Here is a 22,907-nt window from a genome sequence, read left to right as displayed (position 1 = left end):
GAGGGGAAGGGAAGGTGATGGTAAGCCGGTTTGATTCTTCCTTAAGTGGTAAAGTCGGCATATAAAAACCAACTCTTCTTCACCTTCTCTTCTTCTTGCATGGCTTTGGCGCAGCGTGGCAGCGTTCTTGATTATGCGTCGTCTTAACGTTCCCCTTTGCTTCTTGTCTTTCCCCAGTGATGGCGCCCGTGGGGGGAGACACCGAGATGCCCCGCGTCCTGTGACGCACAGGTGATGAAGAGAACCTGCCGGCCACCGAGTGCTGTGATCCGGAGGTTCCCACGCGGTCTCGCAGCGGCTCTCTGAACGACTCACGGGGGAAGGCCCGGAACACGATGAACAAACTGAACTTCCACAATAACAGAGTCATGCAAGACCGCCGCAGCATCTGCATTTTCCTCCCCAACGACGACTCCCTCAATATCATCATCAACGTGAGTGGGCTGGCCCCGATTGTGTCCCCTTCCCCCTTTTTCCTTTGGGACTACCCTCCGCTGATTTTCCCTTTGGAAGCCTGGATAAATGAACCCGCTGAGGGTCCAGTTCTGTGAAGAAGGCGCAACTGAGTAAGGCAGGGTTCCCCAACGTGGTGGCCGTGGGAGAGCCAGCGTGGTATAGTGGTTAAGAGCGGTGGTTTGGAGCAGTGGACTCTAATCTGGAGAATTGGGTTTGAATCCCCACTCCTCCACATGAGCGGCGGACGCTATTCTGGTGAACTGGATATGTTTCCCCACCCCTACACATGAAGCCAGCTGGGTGACCTTGGGCTAGTCACACTTTCTCAGCTCCACCTACCTCACAGGGTGTCTTGTGGGGAGGGGAAGGGAAGATGATTGTAAGCCAGTTTGAGTCTTTCTTAAGTGGCAGAAAAAGTCAGCATATAGAAACCAACTCTTTTTCTTCTTTTCCTGGTGCCTGCCAAGTGTTTTTAGAAAGTGGGCAAAGCCAGGTGGGGCTTTTGCCCAGCAGGATTTCTGATGGGCCATTGGAGACTCGACTGGCTATGCAGATTTTTTAAAAGTTGTGCCTTCGCTGTATGATTGAAAGAACTCAGTTCAGGACTTTGGACCACGCAGGATTAAGGGCCCAATTAATCGTGACCAGCAGCCCCATCTTTGTACCGCCATTTTAAAAAGCAAGTTCCCACCTGGGAACTCCTTTAAACTGTTCCACGGGGTCCTGATTCTGGTCAGGATCACCATGGAATGGGGGAGAGGCAGTGATCCTGCCTCCCTCCTGCACTGTTTTTCCTCCCCTGAGTGGCACATGGGGAGGGGGGGGCATGCAGGCAAATAATGCCCCTGTTCTGGTAACTCGCGTTTTAAAATGGCAGGGTATCCCTGAGGCAAACCTGGGGATGTTTACCTCGTCTAATTCATAGAATCAGAGTTGGAAGGGACTACCAGGGTCATCTAGTCCAACCCCCTGCACAATGCAGAAAATTCACAACTACCTTCCCCCACACCTCCAGTGACCCCTACTCCATGGCCAAGATGCCCTCCCTCTCATCATCTGCCTAAGGTCATAGAATCAGCATTGCTGACAGATGGCCATCTATCCTCTGCTTAAAAGCCTCCAGGGAAGGAGAGCTGACCACCTCCCGAGGAAGCCTGTTCCACTAAGGAACCACTCTAACTATTAGAAAATTCTTCCTAATGTCTAGATAGAAACTCTTTTGATTTAATTGCAACCTGTTGGTTCTGGTCTGACCTTCTGGGGCAACAGAAAACAACTTGGCACCCTCCTCTATATGACAGCTCTTCAAGTACTTGAAGATGGTTATCATGTCCCCTCTCAGTCTTCTCCTCTTCAGGCTAAACATACCCAGCTCCTTCAGCCTTTCCTCATAGGACTTGGTCTCCAGACCCCTCACCATCTTTGTTGCCCTCCTCTGGACACATTCCAGCTTGTCTACATCCTTCTTAAATTGCAGTGCCCAAAATTGAACACAGTACTCTAGTTGAGGTCTAACCAGAGCAGAGTAAAGCGATACCATCACTTCGTGTGATCTGGACACTATACTTCTGTTGATACATCTGTTGATAATTGGGGCATCTGAAGTGGGGAGGGGACAGAGTGATGGCATTTTCTCCCCACTGCAAGGCCCCCCCCTCTCCTGCTGATTCTGGACAAATTATGCTAATGACATGCAAAGAAGATATGCAAATCCACTGCGACAGTCTAATATCCAGGGGTGGCTCTCGGTGTCGAGAAGTGTCTTGCCAGACTTAAGAGAAAGAAAACCGCTGCATAAGCAACTGTTAAGCAAATCCCGCCGCGAAGAGGGGGAGACGATAAATGGCACCACCAAAGTGACAATGGGAAGGAGGCGCTCAAAAAATATTGTCACCGGGAGTTGCTTAATGGGTTACTGACCTGCCAGAGGGAAGAGAGGAAAGCGCTGGATTGCGGCACTCCACCGCCAATCCATTATATTTAACGGCTGCTGTTTCCAAAAGCAAATTCCATCCCCAACACCTGAGAGAAAAGAGCTTTCCAAAGGGCAGAAGGGATACAATTTGCCACCTACCTTCCTACTTTCTAACTGCTAATGAAGGGATGGATCCACTCTTGGTTTATTTTTCTTGCTGTTGTGTTTTTGTGGGTGATTTTATTGTATTTTTATTTGATTGATGATGTTTGCCGGCTCCAGGGCTGATTTTGCTCAGCAGGGAGGTAATGAATAACAGTTGTAAAATAAAAGTTCTGGTCAGGCCAGTTGATCTTTACCAGCCCTCAACTGTTGAAGATGCCTTGGACAAACTGTGGTGGAACAGGGCTGAGTGTCTTTCAGTACAGTCACTGCAGAAGTATTCTAAATATCCTAAATTGGTAGTGGGAAGTGCCATCAAGATATGGCAACCCCCGTAGGGTTTTCAAGGGAAGAGATGAACAGAGGTGGTTTGCTGTTGCCTGCCTCTTCGTAGCGACCCTGAACTTCCTTGGTGGTCTCCCATCCAAATATTAGCCAGGACAAAACTTGCTTAATTTCTGAGTTTTGATGAGGTCAGGCTAGCCTGGGCCATCCAGGTCCGGGCAAGAGATGGGCAGAAGTGGTTTGGCCTTGCCTGCCTCTGCGTAGCAACCCTGGACTTCCTTGGTGGTCCCCCGTCCAAGTCCTAACCAGGGCTGACCCTGCTTAGTTTCCGAGATCTGATGAGATTGGGCTAGCCGGGACCATCCAGGTCAGGGCCTCCTAACGTAGTCCTGGGGAAACACTGCTCATTTCTCTTTTTCTCACTCCTCCACAGGTTAAAATTCTGTGCCATGAACTGCTAGTTCAGGTGTGCGACCTGCTCCGACTGAAAGACTGTCACCTTTTCGGACTCAGCGTCATACAGAGTAAGATAGTTTCTTTTGAGCAATTTCCATTTCAGTTTTCTCCCTGCCCCATCCTTATTTCCACCCGTCTGTGGGAACCATGGCTGGGTGTACCTCATTTATCCAACAGTAGCTTGGCATTTAAATTCCTGTCAGAGGATTGATTATTTTATTTGGTACTTTTTGGGGGGGTTAAATCTCGCTCTTCCTCCAAGCAATTCAAGGAGGTGCGCATAGTTCTCTCCTCCTTCCGTTTTATTCTCACAACAACCCTGTGAGGTAGGTGAAGATGAGGGAGAGGGACGGCTACCCATCTGTTTCCAGACGCAATTCAAAGTGCTGGTTCTTACCTCTGAAGCCCTTAATGGCTTGTTGCTTTTATAATCCTAGGTGGGTATCCATGTTGGACCTCAGTAGAGGATCTAGATTCGAGTCCTGTAGCACCTCAGAGACCCACAAGATTTTCATAGGAATAAAATTTCGAGAGTCAAAGCTGCCTTTGTCAGGTATCGAAGCTTTGGCTGTCAAAAACTTATACCATGGAGATCTTGTTGATCTTTAAGGTGCTACCAAAATGATCAGGGGGCCAAAGCAACTGCCCTATGAGAAGTGGTTAAAACTCTTAGAGCTGTTTAGCTTGGCAAGAAGGCGGTTAAGGGGAGACATGATAGAGGTCTATAAAATGATGCATGGTATGGAGAGAGTGGACAGGGGAAAGCTTTTCTCCCTCTCTCATAATACTAGAACGTGGGGTCATCTGCTGAAGCAGGAGTGTGAGAGATTCAAAACAGATAAAAGGAAGTATTTCTTCACACAATGCATAGTTAAATCCCTGCCCCAGGATGTGGTGGTGGCTGCCAACTTGGAAGGCTTGAAGAGGGGAGCGGACATGTTCATGAGGAGAAGGGTATTCATGGCTACTGGTCAAAATGGATACTAGTCATGATGCATACCTATTCTCTCCAGGATCAGAGGAGCATGCCGAATATATTAGGTGCTTTGGAACACAGGCAGGATAATGCTGCTGCAGTCATCTTGTCTTGTTTGTGGGCTTCCTAGAGGCACCTGGTTGGCCACTGTGTGAACAGACTGCTGGACTTGATGGACCTTTCTTATGCTCTGATGTTCTTGTGTTCTACTGGATTCGCATCTTGCTCTGTAAATTTAACCGTAAGCCGCCCTGAGCAGGAGCCTGAGATTTCACAAATGCAGTTTTGAAATGGAATGGTGCCTGGAGCACGTCATTGTTTACTGGATTCGAAAACGCCGGCAGCCCTGTCTACTGCCTAATCGACTCCTCCTTTTTGTCTGGCCTGCAGATAATGAGCACGTCTACATGGAATTGTCCCAGAAGCTCTACAAATACTGTCCAAAAGAGTGGAAGAAGGAAGCGAGCAAGGTAAGAGGGGCCCGCTGGGGTGGGGCTCGAGCCTCTCCTCTCTGGTTCATAGAGGGTGGGAAGAGAGGCAGGAACCATGGCACCGATGCTGCCTATGCAAGCATGCGAGCAGGAGGGCCCTCTGGAAAGAGCAGGGCCTTAGAACCCAGCAGGTAGACTCTATAGCCTACCGAATAGCCCAGACCACGGGCATTTTCACACATGCTGAATAATTCACTTTCGATCCACTTTCAATGTACTTTGAAACTGGATTTTACTGTGTGAAATGGCAAAATCCACTTGCAAACAATCGTTAAAGTGCATTGAAAGTGGATTGAAAGTGCATTATTTGGCATGTGTGAAAGTGCTCCATCTCTCCTAGTATGACCTTAGGCAGATGATGAGAGGAAGGGCATCTTAGCCATCTTCTGGGCATGTAGGGGTCACTGGGTGTGTGTGGAGGGAGGTAGTTTGGAATTTCCTGCATTGTGCAGGGGGTTGGACTAGATGACCCTGGTGGTCCCTTCCAATTCTGTGTTCCCCGGAGGACCCTTCGCTCAACAAATACCAACCTTTTAGTGGTCCCCTGCCCGAGGAGTGCCCAGCTGGCCTCGACCAGGGCCTGGGCTTTCTTGGCCCTGGCCCCTGCCTGGTGGAATATCCTCTCTTGTGAGACCAGGGCCCTGCGGGATCTCACAGAGTTTCGCAGGGCCTGTAAAACAAAGCTATTCCGCCAGGCCTATGGTTGAGGCCAGCTACGTGAACACATGAAGCTGCCTTATACTGAACCAGACCCTTGGCTCATCAAAGTCAGTATGGCCTACTCAGACTGGCAGCGGCTCTCCAGGGTCTCAGTCAGGGGTCTTTCACATCTCCTACCTGCTGAGTCCCTTTAACTAGAGATATCGGGGATTGAACCTGGGACCTTCTGCATGCCAAGCAGATGCTCTACCACTGAGCCACAGCCCCTCCCCCTTATTTATTTATGTTTACGGTCCCCTTATATATAAATGCTGGCCTATGCAACCTCCACTGCTCCTACTCTCTCCCTATTCAATCGGGTTGTTTCCATCTGCTCGCCTAGATGCAGTTTTATGTTAATATTTCAGAGGTGCCTTTAGATAAATTAAGATATTATCGATGTGATAGTTTTATAGGGCTTTTAAATTGTTGTTTTAGGGTTTTATTTATGGAACAGGACGTTTCCTCTGTAAGCCGCTCTGAGCCTTGCCTCGGCCGGGGAGAGCGGGATAGTAAATTGAAATAATAATTTTTTAAAATGAAATAAATAGGCTGAAGACTATAATAAATGAAATAACTAGGCTACCCACCTCATGCTGGGTAGAGGAGGCTTGGTCATGGGTGAGCAATGGACGTGCTGGTGGGATCCAAGCTGTTGAAGTGGCACTACTGATGGGCGTCCCGTGAGTCTAGAGCAGGGGTCCCCAACATTGCGCCCATGAGTGTCGTGGTGCCCGCCAACACTTTTGGTTTTATTTTAAAAAATTATTTTTATAAGTGGGGTACAGAAAAAAAGGGAAAGGAAGAGGAAATAACAGTAAAAACTCCGTATCTGTGTCCAAATGACATTAAAGCGTTATATACAAGCATCCTTCATCAGTCCTTATCTCATCCAGGTTATTAAACGTATTTTTATATCTGAAGATTATGCATATACCGAAAGGTTGAACATGTTAAATATTTTCTAGACGGCTATCAATTACAATTACAATATGATTGTACTTTATATACTATATAAAGTACAATCATATTGTAATTGTAATTGATAGCCGTCTATCAATTGGACTGCAGTACTGCAGCTTACCACTCTGCGCCACGGGGCTCATTCATTGTAACTACAAGCTACGTTTATTTCTACGTATTCTACATTTCAATTTTTCAACATATCTCTGTGTCCCTATATCTTCTAAAAAGCCAAAAAGTTAGGATGAGATGAATATCTTTCATACAAAGGTTGCCATCTCAGCTTGAAATCATCTGTCGAGCTCCTTTTTACCAAACATGCCAGTTTTGCCCGCCAACGCTTTGTCTGAGGCAGTGGTTCCCAACCTTTTTTTGACCAGGGACCACTAGGACTTTTTTGTTCGGTGCAGGGACCCCAAGGTTCAAAATAAAAATTCCGAGAATTTGAAAATAAACTTTAATCATAACTGTTAGTTAAACTTTAAGCTTAGAATAATATTTGAATATATATTTTTATAATAGAGAATTTTTAATTGAAAATATTAATTTATTATGGGTTTATAACTTTGTTTCGCGGACCTTAATTTAGTTCTCGCGGACCCCTGGGGGTCCATGGACCCCTGGTTGGGAACCAGTGGTCTGAGGCCCGCCAAGTGTTTTTAGAAATTGGGTGGGGCTTTTGGCCAGCAAGGCTTCTGGTTGTCCGCTGGAGATATTTTTTTTTTTTAAACGTTGTTTTGGTGGCAGCTGCCACCACAGCACAAGGATCTTTGCTGTGTGACTGAAGGTGAGCACTGGCAGCCATTTTGTAGCTGGATCCACCTCTTGCAGCGGCCATTTTGTGGCTCCATTGTACCCTGTTTCGTGATTCTAATGGTGCCCGCAGGCTCAAAAAGAGCACTGTTTGAGAATTCAGGGAAGGAGGAGCTATAGCTTGGCGGCAGACCACACACTGTGTCGCATGCGAGCACCGTCCATGTTCAGACTTGTTCATGTGGCCGGTGCAGTTGGCCTGTGGTGGTCCAGGAAAAGTTCCCGCGCGAGGGCAACCATACCGGAGAAGCCCCACAGGGCCACCACTCCCTGTCCAAATCTTTGAGGCTTCTGTAGGAACTGGCTTTTGGTGTCTTTCAAAAGCAGGGCTTGGAGAACGTTTTATCTCCCTGACCAGAATTAAACGGTGCGAGTCTTGAGATTTCTTTGAAAGCTCTCGCGGGTCTGAAAGCCGCCTCGAAGCAGAAGGGACATAATTAGAAGTGAAATCATCTGTAGACAGTTACTTGGCTCTCTCCGTTTTATATTTTTAAGCGAGCTCCTTTTCGACCCTCTCTGAGAGGATCTGAAGCTCTGAATAGCTGAGTGATTTAATGCCAGAGGTTTCGGAAATATACGGCATCGTGAGCCTCCACGGAGCCGTCCCTGAGATAAATGGCAGGCGTGAGGGGGGACGTCTTAGAAAACTCCCTTCGAGAACCTCAGGAGCAGCCGGCCTCGGTGTCTCTGGAGTAGGTTCTGCCTCCTGCCGCAGATGGGTCGCTTGCGGGAATAGTGAAAGGTCAGGCACGGTCTGTCTCCTGACAAGAAGAGCATTGATCCAGGAGGGAATCAGAAGTGAAACGAAAGCGAGGGTGTGCAGCAAGCAGTTTTGACAAGCCCGCTTGCCCTTCGGCGCACAGGTTCACCCCCCCCCCCAAGCCTCCAGCATGGTGTAGTGGTTAAGAGCGGTGGTTTGGAGTGGTGGACTCTAATCTGGTGAACTGGTTTTGCTTCCCCACTCTTCCACATGAAGCCAGCTGAGTAACCTTGGGCTAGTCACACTCTCTCAGCCTCACCTCTCTCACAGGGTGTCTGTTGTGGGAAGGGGAAGGGAAGGTGAGACTGTAAGCCGGTTTGAGTCTTCCTTAAGTGGTAGAGAAAGTTGGCATATAAAAACCAACTCTTCTCCTCCTCCTCCTCCTCCCCCTCCTCCTTCTTCCCTATTTTGTAAACTGAGCTCCTCTCTTCCAGTTCTGCGTTAGAAGAAGCAGCCCTGCTGGATTGGACCCGAGGTCCGTCTTGCCCGGCATCCCCATTTCCCACTGCAGCCATCCAGACACTTTGGGGAGAAACTCACAAGCTCAGTGTCCAAGCTGTACCTGGCCATCAAAAGTATACTGCCTCTGAATAGGGAGGCTCCTTTTAGCTCTGATGACGAAATCGTTGAAAACTTTCCCCCTTCTGAAGAATTTTGGTTCATTTGACCCATTTGGAAGGAAGGGAGATTAGACAGCATCATGGAGGAGAGGTCTCTCAGTGGCTGCTAGCCATGGTGCCGAAAGGAAACCTCCACATTCAGAGGCAATCAGCCTCCAAATTCCATTGCCAGGAGCAACATCAGGGGAAGGCCTCGGCTTCTATGCCCTGTTGTTGAACCTCCAGGGGAACTGCTTGGCCACTGTGGGAGGTGGGATGCTGGACCGGATGGACCACTGGTCTGATCCAGCAGGGCTCTTCTGATGATCTTATGTAAGGTGTGCAAGAGACGCAAATGATTTGGTTTCTTACTATACTAAGCAAACTTGATGAAGGAAAGCATCATCGTGTATGTAAGTTATTAGGATAGTTAAGGCGCTCCCTCTACCCCAAAGGGTATCCATCCCCATCATCCCAGTGAACGTTGTGCTGATCCACTCCAACATGAGTCTCCAGTAGTTTTTCTTATGTCTGAATAAGTTTTTCTTATGTCTGAAATGGCTCCCTTTTGCTGCCCTGAATGGCGTTTCCTACCCAACCAAAATGCTTTTTCTGCGTCTCTGTTTTTTACCGCTTCCGAAAGCAGGAAAGCAGCTGTGAGGGTCTCTGTCTTTGTGTCTCTGCTTTCCATCACCTGCTGTGTTATCAGTGAACTCGTAAAAGCAGTTCACACCTTCTGGTCTCAGGCGCCAGGCCTGATGGCCCATGTATCTTCCCCCCCCCGCTGTTCTTCCTGCCAGTACTCCCTCAGGCTGATGCGGCCTTGGAAGTGTGATAGCCGCACCAGACTTCCTGGGATCCGTCTGATGTTTTGTATTATGCCAAGCTTGTAACTTCCCATAACAATAAGTGTGAACCCCAGTGCCCCAGTGCCCTGGAGTCAATATATTCTGTAAACCCGTATAGCCCCTCACTTGCAACTTTCTACCTGTGCCTGTCTCATCTCCTGAAGGCTTCAATAAATTGATTGTTTCTGTATCAACGTCTGAGCAACTGATTTGGAGAAGCAAACTCAGAGAGGGGGATCTCTCACATTAAGTTGCAAGTCCTTGCCTCCCGGACTGCAGCTGTACCGCTTTGGACAGAATGTCAGCCGACGAGGACACCACCCCTAACCCCGATGCCCCCAAGGAACCGGACGAGCCGGAGAAGCCGGACCCTAAAGAGGAGGGAGCCAAGCCAAAGAAACCGAAGGGTCGCGCCCCCGACCAAGATCGGGACGGACGTCCCCGGGGGCTTACTTATTGGCTGGACTCTCCCAAGGGCTGGTCGCTCTCGCGGACCGCGGCGAAGGATCGCCGGTTGGCCTTCCCCAGCACGGGACTCGAAGGAGACCCGGCCCGCAAAGAGGCCCTCATGGAGGAAGAACGAAAGCAATGGCAGGAAGACCGCCGGGCTATGCAGGAGCAGATGGAGATCATGCAACGCGTAATGGGTGAGATGGCCACGACCCTAGACGCGCTGAAATTGCAACCTCCAGCCGGTGCTCCCCCAGACGGGGCCCCGGTAGTTCCGCCCGCAACCCCTGCCCCCCCGGCCCGTCGGGACCTGAAAGTCACGTATGACGGGTCGGGAGACCAGTTGACCTTTTTTATGGTCCAAGTAGACATTTTTATGCGGGAACAAGGCCGAACCTTCGTTTCTGAGGAGTCCCGGGTGCAGTACGTGGCTTCCTTACTGCAAGGGGAGGCGGCTGCCTGGATGGTGTTGCAGTATGAACTCCGCTCGCCGGTGCTGCGAACCCTGGACGAGTTCATGGTAGCACTCCGAAACCGTTTTGAGGACCCGACTCTAGGTGAGCGGGCTAAAGCCTCCCTGATGCAACTGCGCCAAGGGACTAAGTCGGTGGCGCAGTATGCAAGTGAGTTCCAGTCACTGGCTAGCCGAATTCTGGACTGGAGTGAGGCTACCTTGGTACAATGTTTCAGGGAGGGTCTCAACCCAGATCTCCAACATTGGGCCTTCATGCAAGGGAACCCCCCGGATGTGGAAGGTTGGGTTCGCCATGCTGCGGACATCGAGAATCGCAAACAACTCCTGAACTTGTCCAAGCAACGGATTGGGCGAGACCCCAGGCCCCGGGGTGACCGTGGCCGGGAACTCCGGCAAGGGGGTGGCGGGGTCCTCTCGGCCGCGGAACGCCGCAAGCGGTTCGAAGCCGGCGTCTGCCTGATCTGCGGGGGAAAGGGTCACTTTGCATCGCAATGCCCCTCTCGCTCAGGCCGTCCGACCCCTCCCCGCCAAACCCAGGCCGAGCCGACGAAACCGGCCGCCGACAGCCAGCCTCGCCGCAGAAGTGGACCACTGGGCCGGCGCTCCGGCGCACCCTCCGCTCTCCACGCGCGCCCCCAGGATGGGGCATCCGACTCTACGGTCCCATCGGGGTCCCGGATTACAAATACCGTCTTTGATTCGGACGGCTCCCCGGAAGCCACCACCCCGTCCCCCTCTTCCAGCGAGGAGGAAGAGTGGGAACAGCCGGCAAAAAACGCCGTCGGTCTGCTGTAGAGGGGGCTCCGCAGCAGACCGTCCCCATCGTTGTGCAAGGAGCTCCACCGATGGTAAGCGCCCAAGAGGACAATGTATTTGTGCGTGTTCATCTGTCCCTACCCAAAGGGGGTCCCCCATTAGAGGTCCCCGCGTTGGTCGACTCGGGGTGTGCCCGCACCATGATAAATGAGGAAACTGCCAAGAAGTTGGGTGTTCGGCGCAAGCGGCTTCCGGGACCCCTCCGTTTTTCCCAAATGGACGGGAGTGACTTTAAACGGGGCCCTGTGACCCACAGAACTGCAGCCGTGATTATGTCCGTGGGGGAACATTGGGAACGGTTGTATTTCACCATCGCCCCTATTGTAACCCCTGTGGTGTTAGGGATGAACTGGTTAAGGGGGCACAATCCCTCCATTGATTGGGTTAAACGGGTGCTTTCCTTCCCCGAAAACCCCTGTGGGTTGCATGACAAGGAACGGGTACTCGGAACTCCAGCCGCCGCACTGGTAGGGTCCCCCGCCCCAATCTCTCCTCAATTACCCTCTGAGTACTCGCAATTTACTGATGTTTTTGATGTTAGAGAGTGCGACGAACTGCCTCCCCACAGAGAAACGGACTGTGCCATCGAGATTGTAGGGGAAGGCAAACTGTCTAAGGGAAAGGTTTACCCCATGAGCCCTAGTGAAAAGACAGTGTTGCGAGACTATCTGGATGTCAATCTGGCGAGGGGCTTCATACGCCCCTCCAAGGCTCCTTATTCAGCCCCAGCTTTCTTTGTAAAGAAGAAGACGGGAGATTTAAGACTGTGTATTGACTTTCGCAGACTGAACGCAGTCACCCAGTCTAATGCTTACCCCCTCCCTCTTATTCCTGACCTTCTAGCACAATTAAAGGAGGGCCGAATCTTCACCAAACTGGACTTGGTAGAAGCCTACCACCGCATTCGCATCAAAGAAGGAGACGAACCCAAAACGGCCTTTTCCAGTTGTTTTGGGATGTTTGAGTACCTGGTCATGCCGTTCGGACTTTCGGGGGCTCCGAGTGTCTTTATGCAATTAATTAATGAGGTTTTGCATGATTTGCTGTTTCGGGGGGTGGTGGTATTTCTCGATGACATCCTCATTTATTCTGAAACCATGGAAGACCATGTGCGCTTAGTGCGAGAGGTGCTCCAGCGGCTGCGGGAGCACAAACTGTATGCTAAGGTGTCCAAATGTGAATTCCACCAACCCTCCATTACATTTCTGGGGTATGTGATCTCCCACCAGGGGTTGGAAATGGACCCCGCCAAGGTCCAGGCAGTGCAGGACTGGGAACCCCCCACTACCCGCCGCCAACTTCAGCAGTTTTTGGGGTTTGCCAATTTTTACCGGAACTTCATTCCTAACTTTGCCCAAGTTGCGCTTCCCCTCACTGCCCTGTTGCGTACCAAGGACAAGGGGGCTAGCGCCGCGCTTCCCTCAGCCCGTTTGCAATGGTCCCCCCAGTGCCAGCGAGCTTTTGAACGTTTGAAGCTACTTTTTTCATCCGAACCCGTTTTGGCTCACCCAGATTGCACCAAGCCTTTTGTGGTGCAAGTGGATGCCTCGGATGTAGCCATGGGCGGGGCCCTATTGCAGAGGGATGAGGGGGGACGGTTGAGACCATGCGCCTACTTCTCCAAGAAGTTTTCCCAGTCGGAAATCAACTGGGCTATTTGGGAGAAGGAGGCAGCAGCGGTCAAACATGCCCTTACCATATGGCGACACTTCTTGGAAGGGGCCGAACTGCCATTCGAAGTGTGTACCGATCACAAGAATCTTGAGGCCCTCAAGGGGGCTAGAAAACTCAATGCCAAACAGGTTCGGTGGGCCCAATTTTTCGCTAAGTTCCGGTTCACTCTCAGACATGTCCCTGGCAAGGAAAATGCCCTAGCCGACGCTTTGTCACGACTTCCCCAGTATCGCAACGATTTCGATCGCCCAGTCGACTCCCTGTTCACTCCCGAGCAGCGAGGGGAAGTTCCTAGCTTAGCCGTCACCACCCGGTCCCAAGCCCGACCACCGGAGACCCCCCCTACACTCAAAGGCATTCCGGAAGCCTTCCAACAGCGACTCCGGGACGCCTCCTTGCAGGAGGAGGAGCATCATCTCCTCCCCACTGGCCTGGAACGTACCAACACTTGGTGGGTGCAAGGGGGGAAACTGTACGTCCCCTCCTCTCTTCGCAAGGAAGTATTGGGACTTGTACATGGTGCCAGGCTAGCGGGTCATTTTGGTTTCATAAAAACGCTTCACCTGGTTCGAAGACAATTCTGGTGGCCCGGTATGAGATCTGATGTAGAGTTGTATGTGCGCAGCTGCCCCACCTGCGCCACAGCCAAGAAACGGATGGGAAAACCCCCAGGGCTTCTCAAACCGCTTGAGAGCCCCTCCCGTCCCTGGGAAGTCATCGCCATGGATTTTATCACCGACCTACCTCCGAGTCGGGGAAAAACGGTTCTTTGGGTTATCACAGACCTCTTTTCCAAACAGGTTCACTTCGTTCCATGTGCAGGCCTTCCTTCAGCCCAGGGCTTAGCTAAACTGTTCATCACACACGTCCTCAGGCTACACTCGATCCCGAGGAAGGTCCTCTCCGACCGGGGGGTCCAGTTTGTTGCCAAATTCTGGCGGGCCTTCCTAAAGTTAATGGGAGTGGAAGAGCAGGGCCTTTCTTCCGCCTATCACCCCCAAACGGATGGTCAAACGGAACGAGTAAATGCGGTGGTAGAATGTTATTTGCGTTGCTATGTAAATTTCCACCAGGACGACTGGGTCGACCTGCTGCCATTTGCCGAATATGCGTATAACAATGCGCCTCATTCCTCTACCGGCTTTAGTCCCTTCCAAGTTATATACGGGACGGATTTCGGCCCTTTCGGTTCTGCCCCCGTCTCGCCAGAGCTCCAGTCTACCCCTGACCTTCAGGAGTGGATGCAGGTGGTTAAATCCACCTGGCCATGGTTGCTCAAAAATCTGGAAAGGGCAAAAAGCAAGTACAAGGAACAAGCAGACAAACACCGGTCTCCGGGATGGGAACTCAAGGTGGGGGAGCAAGTCTATCTGTCCACCAAAAACCTCCGCTCTCTTCGCCCCTGCAAAAAACTGAGCGACCGTTATGTGGGACCTTTCCCCATTACCAGAGTAATCAACGAGGTTACTGTGGAACTGGACCTCCCGAAAACTCTGAAAGGAGTCCATCCAGTCTTTCATATAAGCCTCCTCAAACCCTATGTGGCAGCCCCCCAGTTCCACCCCCCTCCCGCACACGAGATTCCTACCGTAGTAGGAGGGGACTCCAAGGTTTTAGACTCCAAATGGAAGAAAGGGAAACTGTTTTACTTTGTTCGCTGGAAAAACCTTGGCTCCGCTCATGACGAATGGGTGGCCGCACCCCACATGGCGGCTCCTCGCTTAGTCCGGGAATTCCACCTCGCTTATCCCGATAAGCCTCGTCCTCTCGGGGACCCCGGGGGGGGGCCTTAAGGGGGGCAGAATGTGAGGGTCTCTGTCTTTGTGTCTCTGCTTTCCATCACCTGCTGTGTTATCAGTGAACTCGTAAAAGCAGTTCACACCTTCTGGTCTCAGGCGCCAGGCCTGATGGCCCATGTATCTTCCCCCCCCCGCTGTTCTTCCTGCCAGTACTCCCTCAGGCTGATGCGGCCTTGGAAGTGTGATAGCCGCACCAGACTTCCTGGGATCCGTCTGATGTTTTGTATTATGCCAAGCTTGTAACTTCCCATAACAATAAGTGTGAACCCCAGTGCCCCAGTGCCCTGGAGTCAATATATTCTGTAAACCCGTATAGCCCCTCACTTGCAACTTTCTACCTGTGCCTGTCTCATCTCCTGAAGGCTTCAATAAATTGATTGTTTCTGTATCAACGTCTGAGCAACTGATTTGGAGAAGCAAACTCAGAGAGGGGGATCTCTCACAGCAGCGTGTTAAGAGAAGGGGGAAAGCCTCTCCCAGTGCCACCTTCTGAACGGTCCATGTCTCCCACATTGAAGCTGAACCTTTTCTTGGGTCTTTGGCTCACAGGGTATCGACCAGTTCGGCCCCCCAATGATCATCCACTTCCGCGTGCAATATTATGTGGAAAACGGCAGGCTGATCAGGTAAGCGGGGAGGAGGGGGGAGGTTTGGCACAAGTATTGGGGGCAGGCTCAGTTTAGTTCCCCACCCCCTGAAAGAGTCTGTAGCAAGCAACAGGTCCAACAGTCCCCCATGAGTTTTAATCCAGTTAATTGAATTAAAGCCAGGTCACCCATAAATGTGGGCTGTACTCTGAACTCTGCCATCACCCACCCTGCATTGGTCAGCAGGCTGGAGCCGATGCGTGAGGCTACGAGAGCTGGAAAATCCCAGATCTGTAGAGAAGGGGAGCAGGGACCTATCCAAGGTCGCTGTTTAGCTTGGAAGGAGCCAGTAGACACTTGCTTCAGCCATGCTTAAAACCACTCTGCATGATGTCAGTTTCCATACAGTGACCTCTACTAGCGGGAATCCCACCCTGGTTCATGGGGGACAAGTCGACCAGCAGCTACTCCCCAGTCAGAGGCAGTCAACCTCTGAATCCCAGTGCCAGGAGGCAACATCAAGGGAAGGCCTCAGCCTCTCTGCCCCGTTGTTGGACCTCGAGATGAACTGGTCAGCCACTGTGTGAGATGGGATGCTGGACTAGATGGACCACTGGTCTGATCCAGCAGGGCCCTTCTGATGTTCTCATGAAGGCCTCGGCCTCTCTGCCCTGTGGTTGGACCTCCAGGGGAACAGGTTGGCCACTGTGTGAGGCAGGATGCTGGACTAGATGGACCCTAACTGATCTGATCTAGCAGGGCTCTACTTATATTCCTTATGACCAGCCAAGTGAACTTCCCTACAGAATATAGTAGTAGACAGATTCTTGGAGAAGAGCTCTATCAGTGGCTACTAGCTATGGCGACTGAAAGGAACATCCACATTCAGAAGCAGTCAACCTTTGAATCTCAATGCCAGGAGATGGTTTCGGCCTCTGTGTCCTGTTGTTGGACCTCCAGAGGAACTGGTTGGCTGCTGCATGAGATGGGATGCTGGACGAGGTGGACCCCTGGTCTGATCCAGCAGGGATTTTCTTACCGTCTTATAATCTTAATTAAACATCAGTGGTGGAAAATTTGTGGCTTGGTGGGCACAAGCATGCTCTGCCAACTGCTCCACATTGTGCACACAAAGCAATGGGGCTTCTGCACATGAAGGAGGCATCAGGGTGATTTTAAAATGACTTTGGCATGCTTTTGATTGCCCTCCTCCACCCACTCGCATAAATATGTGGTGCTTTCAGTGTTCAGGGTGCTTCTGACGCGCTGTTTGGTTGTGAATCCTTACAGCAGCCTTGCAGAGTAGACCAGAACTGTTATCCCCATGTTGCAAATGGGGTGGTGGTGGCTCAGAATCTATGGCTTTGCCTAAGACCTCCTAGTGAGTTTGTAGGAGAGGTGAGGTTTGAAGCAGGGACCTTCCCAACATCGACTCTTTTGCACCCCAGTTCCCAAGAATGCTGCTGACTGTGGGGTCCAGGTGGATGAATGTCAGCTTCTCTGTAAGAAAGCTGACAGGTGAGAGCAATGTCCACGGCAGGCAAGAGTGTTCTCCCTGAGGCTTCCGATTTCCTGGCTGCTTTGCCTTTTTTTGCCCTGACCATGTCTTTTCTGTTTGTCTGTTTCCCTTCTTCTCCTCCTTCCAGCGACAGAACCGCCCGTTATTATTATTACTGGCACCTGCGGAAGCAAGTCCTGCGTTCCCAATGCATGCTGCGCGAGGAGGCCTATTTCCTGCTGGCGGCTTTCGCACTGCAGGCCGATCTGGGCAACTTCAAAAGGAACAAGCACTTCGGGAAATACTTCGAGCCTGAGTCGTACTTCCCTGCCTGGGTAGGAGCCACCACCCGCTGACTTGTTCAGGGGTCCTTTTTTAAAAAAATGCTTCGATCCACGTTGCCGGTCTGTGTTTCCACAGCTGGAAGGTTTGGGCCTGGCATCTGCACCGGCGTGGGCGCATCTTTTCTGTCCCCCGTAACAAAAAGATGACAGGGCTTTCCAATTTTGCCCTGAAGTGGGTCATTTTTCTTCCAAGGGTTGACTGCAGAGGGTCTTCGGCCTGCTCTGATGGGGTAGGGTTGTGAGGGTGCGTCAATTTGCGTGTTTACCTTGCATCCGCATGGGCTTCCAGGATGCAGGGAACCCTTCTGAAGACTTGCGGGGAGGCTGCCATGCTTCAAACGAGAAAGGCGTCCAGCTGGCTGCCTGGCGGCGAGACGAAGTCAAACCCCGCAGCGGCCAGGCGGAAGCGCCAGGGAGTCCGAGCTGGAGCTTGGCATCCTCGCTTGAAAGCCGGCTTTGCTGTTTTTCCAGCATCAGGGGGCCGCTCTGCATGGCTTTGGTCCTTCCCCCCATCCCTTGGCGTGGGATGCTGGCACGTTGCAGTGTCTTGTGGGAAATTCTTCTCAGGGGGCTTGCTCTGAGCACAGGTCACTCCCTTCTTATCTGCATCCTGGAGGGAAGCGAGTGAGAGGCTAATCTGGTGAACCGGGTTGGTTTCCCCACTCCTTCACATGAAGCCAGCTGGGTGACCTTGGGCTAGTCACAGCTCTCTCCGAACTCTCTCAGCCCCACCTACCTCACAGGGTGTCTGTTGTGGGGAGGGGAAGGGAAGGTGTTTGTAACCTGGTTTGATTCTTCTTTAAGTGGTAGAGAATGTCGGCATCTAAAAACCAACTCTTCTTCTTTCTTCGTCTTCTAACCTAACACTCAGGGTTGTTGTGAGGGAGGCACAGATGTCGTATGTGGTCTCATGAACACATGAAGCTGCCTTATACCAACACAGACCCTTGGTCCATCAAAGTCAGTATTGCCTGCTCAGGCCGGCAGCAGCTCTCCAGGGTCTCAGGCAGAGGTCTTTCACATCGCCTACCTGCCTAGTCCCTTTAACTGGAGATGCCTAGGATTGAACCTGGGACCTTCTGCATGCCAAGCAGAGGCTCTACCACTGAGCCCTGGCCCCTTGGGGGAAGGATAAAAGTTGTAAGGTAAAGTTGAAGAGCTTTGTGCATGAGGGGGAGGGGATTATGCGTATTGACCTCCAGGACTCCACAGGGTTTTTTTTCCCCCAAGAATTTTTGTCCCCTGAGAATGCTTCCTTTTGTCCCCACAGGGTTTTGGGCCCCCAAGAAGGCTTGCTTGTTGGAGGCTCCGGCAGGGGCGGACTCTTCCACACTGGTTGTGCGTGCGCGAGTTGTGCAATTGCATTTGTGGCTGTCGGCGCTTCAGTCACCGATTACTAATACGCCGTAGCAGCTGTGGGCATCCCCCAGAATAGAACTGTTATAAACAGAGGGTGATGTCAGGGAGAGCGCATAACTGAGGCATTCATGCCTCGGGCCTTGGATCTTGGAAACATTGTCAGGGGTGGAGGGTGGAGAGGGCGGTTAACTCTTCCAAGGCAGGAAGGCAGAAACAAATTTTTGAGAAAGTTGGCTGCTGGGCCGCACCTGTGCCCTCTCCATCGGACACAATCGCACATCCCGTGAGCGCTCATGAGCAGTGCTTTGGCCCTCTAACATTCAGGTTCGTGCACAGATATTCTTCACTGTGGCTTCTTTGCAGTCACAGAACAGGAGATGTGAACATGGGCTCATGAAGCTGTGACATGCTAAATCTGACCCTTGGTCCATCAAGGTTTCCAAAGATTGCCAAAGGCTCTCCAGGATCTCAGGCAGAGGTCTTTCACATCACCTACTTGCCTGGTCCCTTTAATGCCAGAGATTGAACCCGGGACCTTCTGCATGCCAAGCAGATGCTCTTACACTTAACTGTGGCACCTTCCCTGACAGTCTTGAGCACTGGAAGCTGCCTTATCTTGAGTCAGACCCTTGGTCCATCAAGGTCAGTATTGTCTAAGACTGGCAGCAGCTCTCCAGGGTCTCAGGCAGAGAAAGATCTTTCTCTGCATGCCAAGCAGAGACTCTACCACAAGCCCACAACCCTTCCCACAACATAAGAGCTGCCGTGCTGGATCAAGGCATCCTGCGGAGGGGCCGTGGCTCAGTGGTAGAGCATCTGCTTGGCATGCAGAAGGACCCAGGTTCAATCCCTGGCATCTCCAGTTCAAGGGACTAGGCAAGTAGGTGACGTGAAAGACCTCTGCCTGAGACCCTGGAGAGCCGCTGCCGGTCTGAGTAGACAATACTGACTTTGATGGACCAAGGGTCTGATTCAGAATAAGACAGCTTCATATGTTCATAATATGGGGAGGGGTGTGGCTCAGTGGCAGAGGATCTGCCTGGCATGCAGAAGGTCTCAGGTTCAATCCCCGGCATCTCCAGTTAAAGGGACTAGGTGAATAGGTGATGTGAAAGACCTCTGCCTGAGACCCTGGCGCTGCCGGTCTGAGTAGACAATGCTGACTTTGATGGACCAAGAGTCTGATTCAGTATAAGGCAGCTTCATGTGTTTCACACAGTGGCTAACCTGATGCTCCCAGAAGCCCTACAAAGAAGGCACAAAGGCCAAGCATTGCCCTGTTGCTGCCCCCCCCCCACAGGGGTACACTGCCTCTGAACATGGAGGTGCCATTTATTAATTGGCCATTAATGAACTTCTCTTCCTCCGTGCCTCTGGTCTAATCCCCTTTAGAAGCCAAATAGCGTACCCTTGTGGCATCCCATGGCATTGCACAAGCCAAGTCCCTCTGAGCAAAGAACTATTTCCTTCCGCCTGCCCAACGTCTCTGACAAAGGGAACTTTGAAGCTCTTTTCGGTCTCTTAAGTTGGTCCTGGACTCAAATCTAGCGCAACGGCTGCTGACCAACATGGCTTCCCTCCTGAAACACTCAATTCTGTGCAGGAAATCACATTCGGAGCATTCCTTTGTGCCCTTGGAAAGTCACAAACCCAGACTTGAAACCAAACAAACGCTTTTACAGCCGTAGAAAAGAGCAAGAGTCCAGTAGCACCTTAAAGACTAACAAAAATATTTTCTGGCAGGGTATGAGCTTTCGTGAGCCACAGCTGATACCCTGCCAGAAAATATTTTTGTTAGTCTTTAAGGTGCTACTGGACTCTTGCTCGTTTCTACTACTGCTTTTACAGCCGCAAGTCGCACAGTTAATCTCGATGGGGCTCCTCGCGGGAGTGTGTTTTTGAGGCCATCCTTCAGGTGTTGCTAGAAAGGAAGGAGTGGCTGCCTCGGGTTTGGCTGGCAGATCCGAGTGACCTCTTTCCAGTTTCTTCTGTGAGTTCAGCTGACTCCCCTGATAACCTTCGCTGCAAACTCGCTAAAGTAGGTGTCTTCTGTCTTTTTAGCAGGTTGAGTCATTTCCATTTTAAGCCCCTCCCTGGAGTGTAGAACAATTTATTTTTAGGTTTCTGGCAGCGTACGCAAGCACTGGGGTGACAAGGACCTTTGGAAAGCTGGTAGCATCACAGAGCGCAGAATGTGCAGTGGCAAACATCTGCCCCGTCCTTATTGCCTCAAAGGAGCAGGAGAGAGAGGGTGCTTTGTGGCACATGAAGCAAAATGCTGAGTCGGACCTGTGGTCTAGCCAGTTCCGGATTGACAACTCTGACTGGCATAAGAACATAAGAAAGGCCCTGCTGGATCAGACCAAGGTCCATCAAGTCCAGCAGTCTGTTCACACAGTGGCCAACCAGGTGCCTCAGGGAAGCCCACAAACAAGTCGACTGCAGCAGCACCATCCTGCCTGTGTCCCACAGCACCTCATAGAATAGGCATACTCCTCTGATCCTGGAGAGAACAGGTGTGCATCATGACTAGTATCCATTTTGACTAGTAGCCGTGGATAGCCCTCTCCTCCATAAACACGTCCATTCCCCTCTTAAAGCCTTCCAAGTTGGCAGCCATCACTACATCCTGGGGCAGGGAGTTCCACAATTTGGGAAGAATAAGATCCTTGCCGTCACCTGAAATCTTTTAGCTAGAGATGTCGGGGATCGAGTCTGGAAGCAGAGGCTCTGCTGTTGCAATGTGACCCCCTCTTTAGATATGTGCACACTTGCAACGCTCCCTGCAGCCTGTACTGCCTGGGACCAACGTACCTTAAGGACCACTTTCTCCCATATGAACCTACCCATTCATGCCAATCGTCTTCAGAGGCCCTGCTTTGGCTGCCCCCTCCATCGGAGGCTGGATGGGTGGCAACCCGAGAAAAGGCCTTCTTGGTTGTGGCACCAAAACTTTGCAACTCCCTCCCTAAGGATATCCGTCTGTCTTCCTCTATCGGTGTCTTCCACCAGCGGGTGAAGATGTTTTAGTTTCGTTTGGCATACGGTTACTGGTTCTCCTCTCGGGTTCTAGTGTTGTGTTGTTGGTGTGTTTTTATTGAATTATTTTTATCATTTTAAATGTTGTTTTTAACTGAAGAAGAAGAAGAGTTGGTTTTTATATGCCGACTTCCTCTATCACTTAAGGGAGACTCAAACTGGCTTACAATCCCCTTCCCCTCCCCACAACAGATGCCCTGTGAGGTAGGTGGGGCTGAGAAAGCTGTGACTAGCCCACGGTCACCCAGCTGGCTTCGTGTGGAGGAGCGGGGAAACAAATCCAGTTCACCAGATTAGCCTCCGCAGCTCATGTGGAGGAGTGGGGAATCGAACCCAGTTCTCCAGAACAGAGTCCACCACTCCAAACCACCGCTCTTAACCACTACACCACGCTGGCTGTCAGTTGTTCAAATGTTTTCATGTTCACCACCTTGGGAAATGGCAGCATAAAGCTACTCAAATTAAATTAAATAAACCAGGGTTAGGCTGAATAATCTCTTAACAGTGGCCTGTATGGTATGCTACAGAAGAAAATAGAAAAGGCTGCATATGATGTTCCTTCCTAATGGTAGAGCCAGCGTGGTGTAGTGGTTAAATTGGACTAGGATCTGGGAGACCCAGGTTCAAATCCCTACTATGCCTTGGAAGCTTGCTGGGTGACCATGGGCCAGTCACACACTCTCAGCCTAGCCTACCTCAAAGGGTAGTTGCAAGGATAAAACAGAGGAGAGGAGAATGCTGAAAGCTGCTTTGAGGTTCCCATTGGGGAGAAAGGTGGGGTATAAATAAAGTAAGTAAGCGAATAAACGATAAGGTAAAGATCCAAGTCCTGCGTGTAGGAAGTGCACTTGGGGGACCAGGGCCCATTCTACCAACTTACCTTGTGCAACTTGTTAGAGATGCAGAGAACTGCAAATATTTAATCCTTATAAAGATTACGCAATGCTTCTCTTAAAAAAAAAATACCCAGAGCAATGTCCAATAAAACCGAGTTGAAACAGCATATTTGTTTTAAACTAGCATTTAAAACCAAAAGTGCGTTGAATGCCAGAAGCAATAAACTGGATGTATAAAATACAGCTTAGCTCCCCTAGCGGTCCTCTGTCTAAGAGAAGGTGGGGGGGAGCTTTCCTGAATAAAAAGTCTTTGATTAGGCAGCAAAAAGTGTTCAGGGATGGAGCCGGGTGCACTTCTCAGCACTGCAAGCCCCGAAAAAAGCCTCGCTCTGTTTCCTCTTGAGTTTTGGCTTCAGTAAAGGCAGATCTATCCAAGCGGTTAGCAGCTGGATTCTGGGACAGGCAGGAAGCACCCTCACCCCAGTCTCGCAGAGCCCGTGCCGGGTAGGGTCTTGGTAGACCCAGCTCTTTGAACCGGGCCCAGAAGCGAATGGTCCTCTACCACACAACTGGTGTGTTCTACTTGGCCTCCTTCTCACCAAAAAAG

General features: G+C 51.0%; 1 protein-coding gene across 1 annotated transcript in view; it reads left to right on the top strand.

Annotated features, from left to right (window-relative positions):
- Positions 1–272: 272 nt before the first annotated feature.
- The window catches only part of FRMD6 (FERM domain containing 6), a 33,692-nt gene continuing 11,057 nt past the window's right edge, over positions 273–22,907 (top strand). Inside the window, exons 1-5 of the mRNA XM_056851251.1 lie at positions 273–434; positions 3,252–3,342; positions 4,641–4,720; positions 15,187–15,263; positions 16,871–17,057. Of these exons, the coding sequence (XP_056707229.1) occupies positions 336–434; positions 3,252–3,342; positions 4,641–4,720; positions 15,187–15,263; positions 16,871–17,057 (534 nt within the window). The 5' untranslated portion in view covers positions 273–335. The remainder of the gene's footprint in view (positions 435–3,251; positions 3,343–4,640; positions 4,721–15,186; positions 15,264–16,870; positions 17,058–22,907) is intronic.

The sequence above is a fragment of the Euleptes europaea genome, chromosome 6 (assembly GCF_029931775.1).
Source record: "Euleptes europaea isolate rEulEur1 chromosome 6, rEulEur1.hap1, whole genome shotgun sequence".
Taxonomy (NCBI): domain Eukaryota; kingdom Metazoa; phylum Chordata; class Lepidosauria; order Squamata; family Sphaerodactylidae; genus Euleptes; species Euleptes europaea.
The sequence above is the reverse complement of the archived record's forward strand: the minus strand, read 5'-3'. Positions and strand labels throughout refer to the sequence as shown.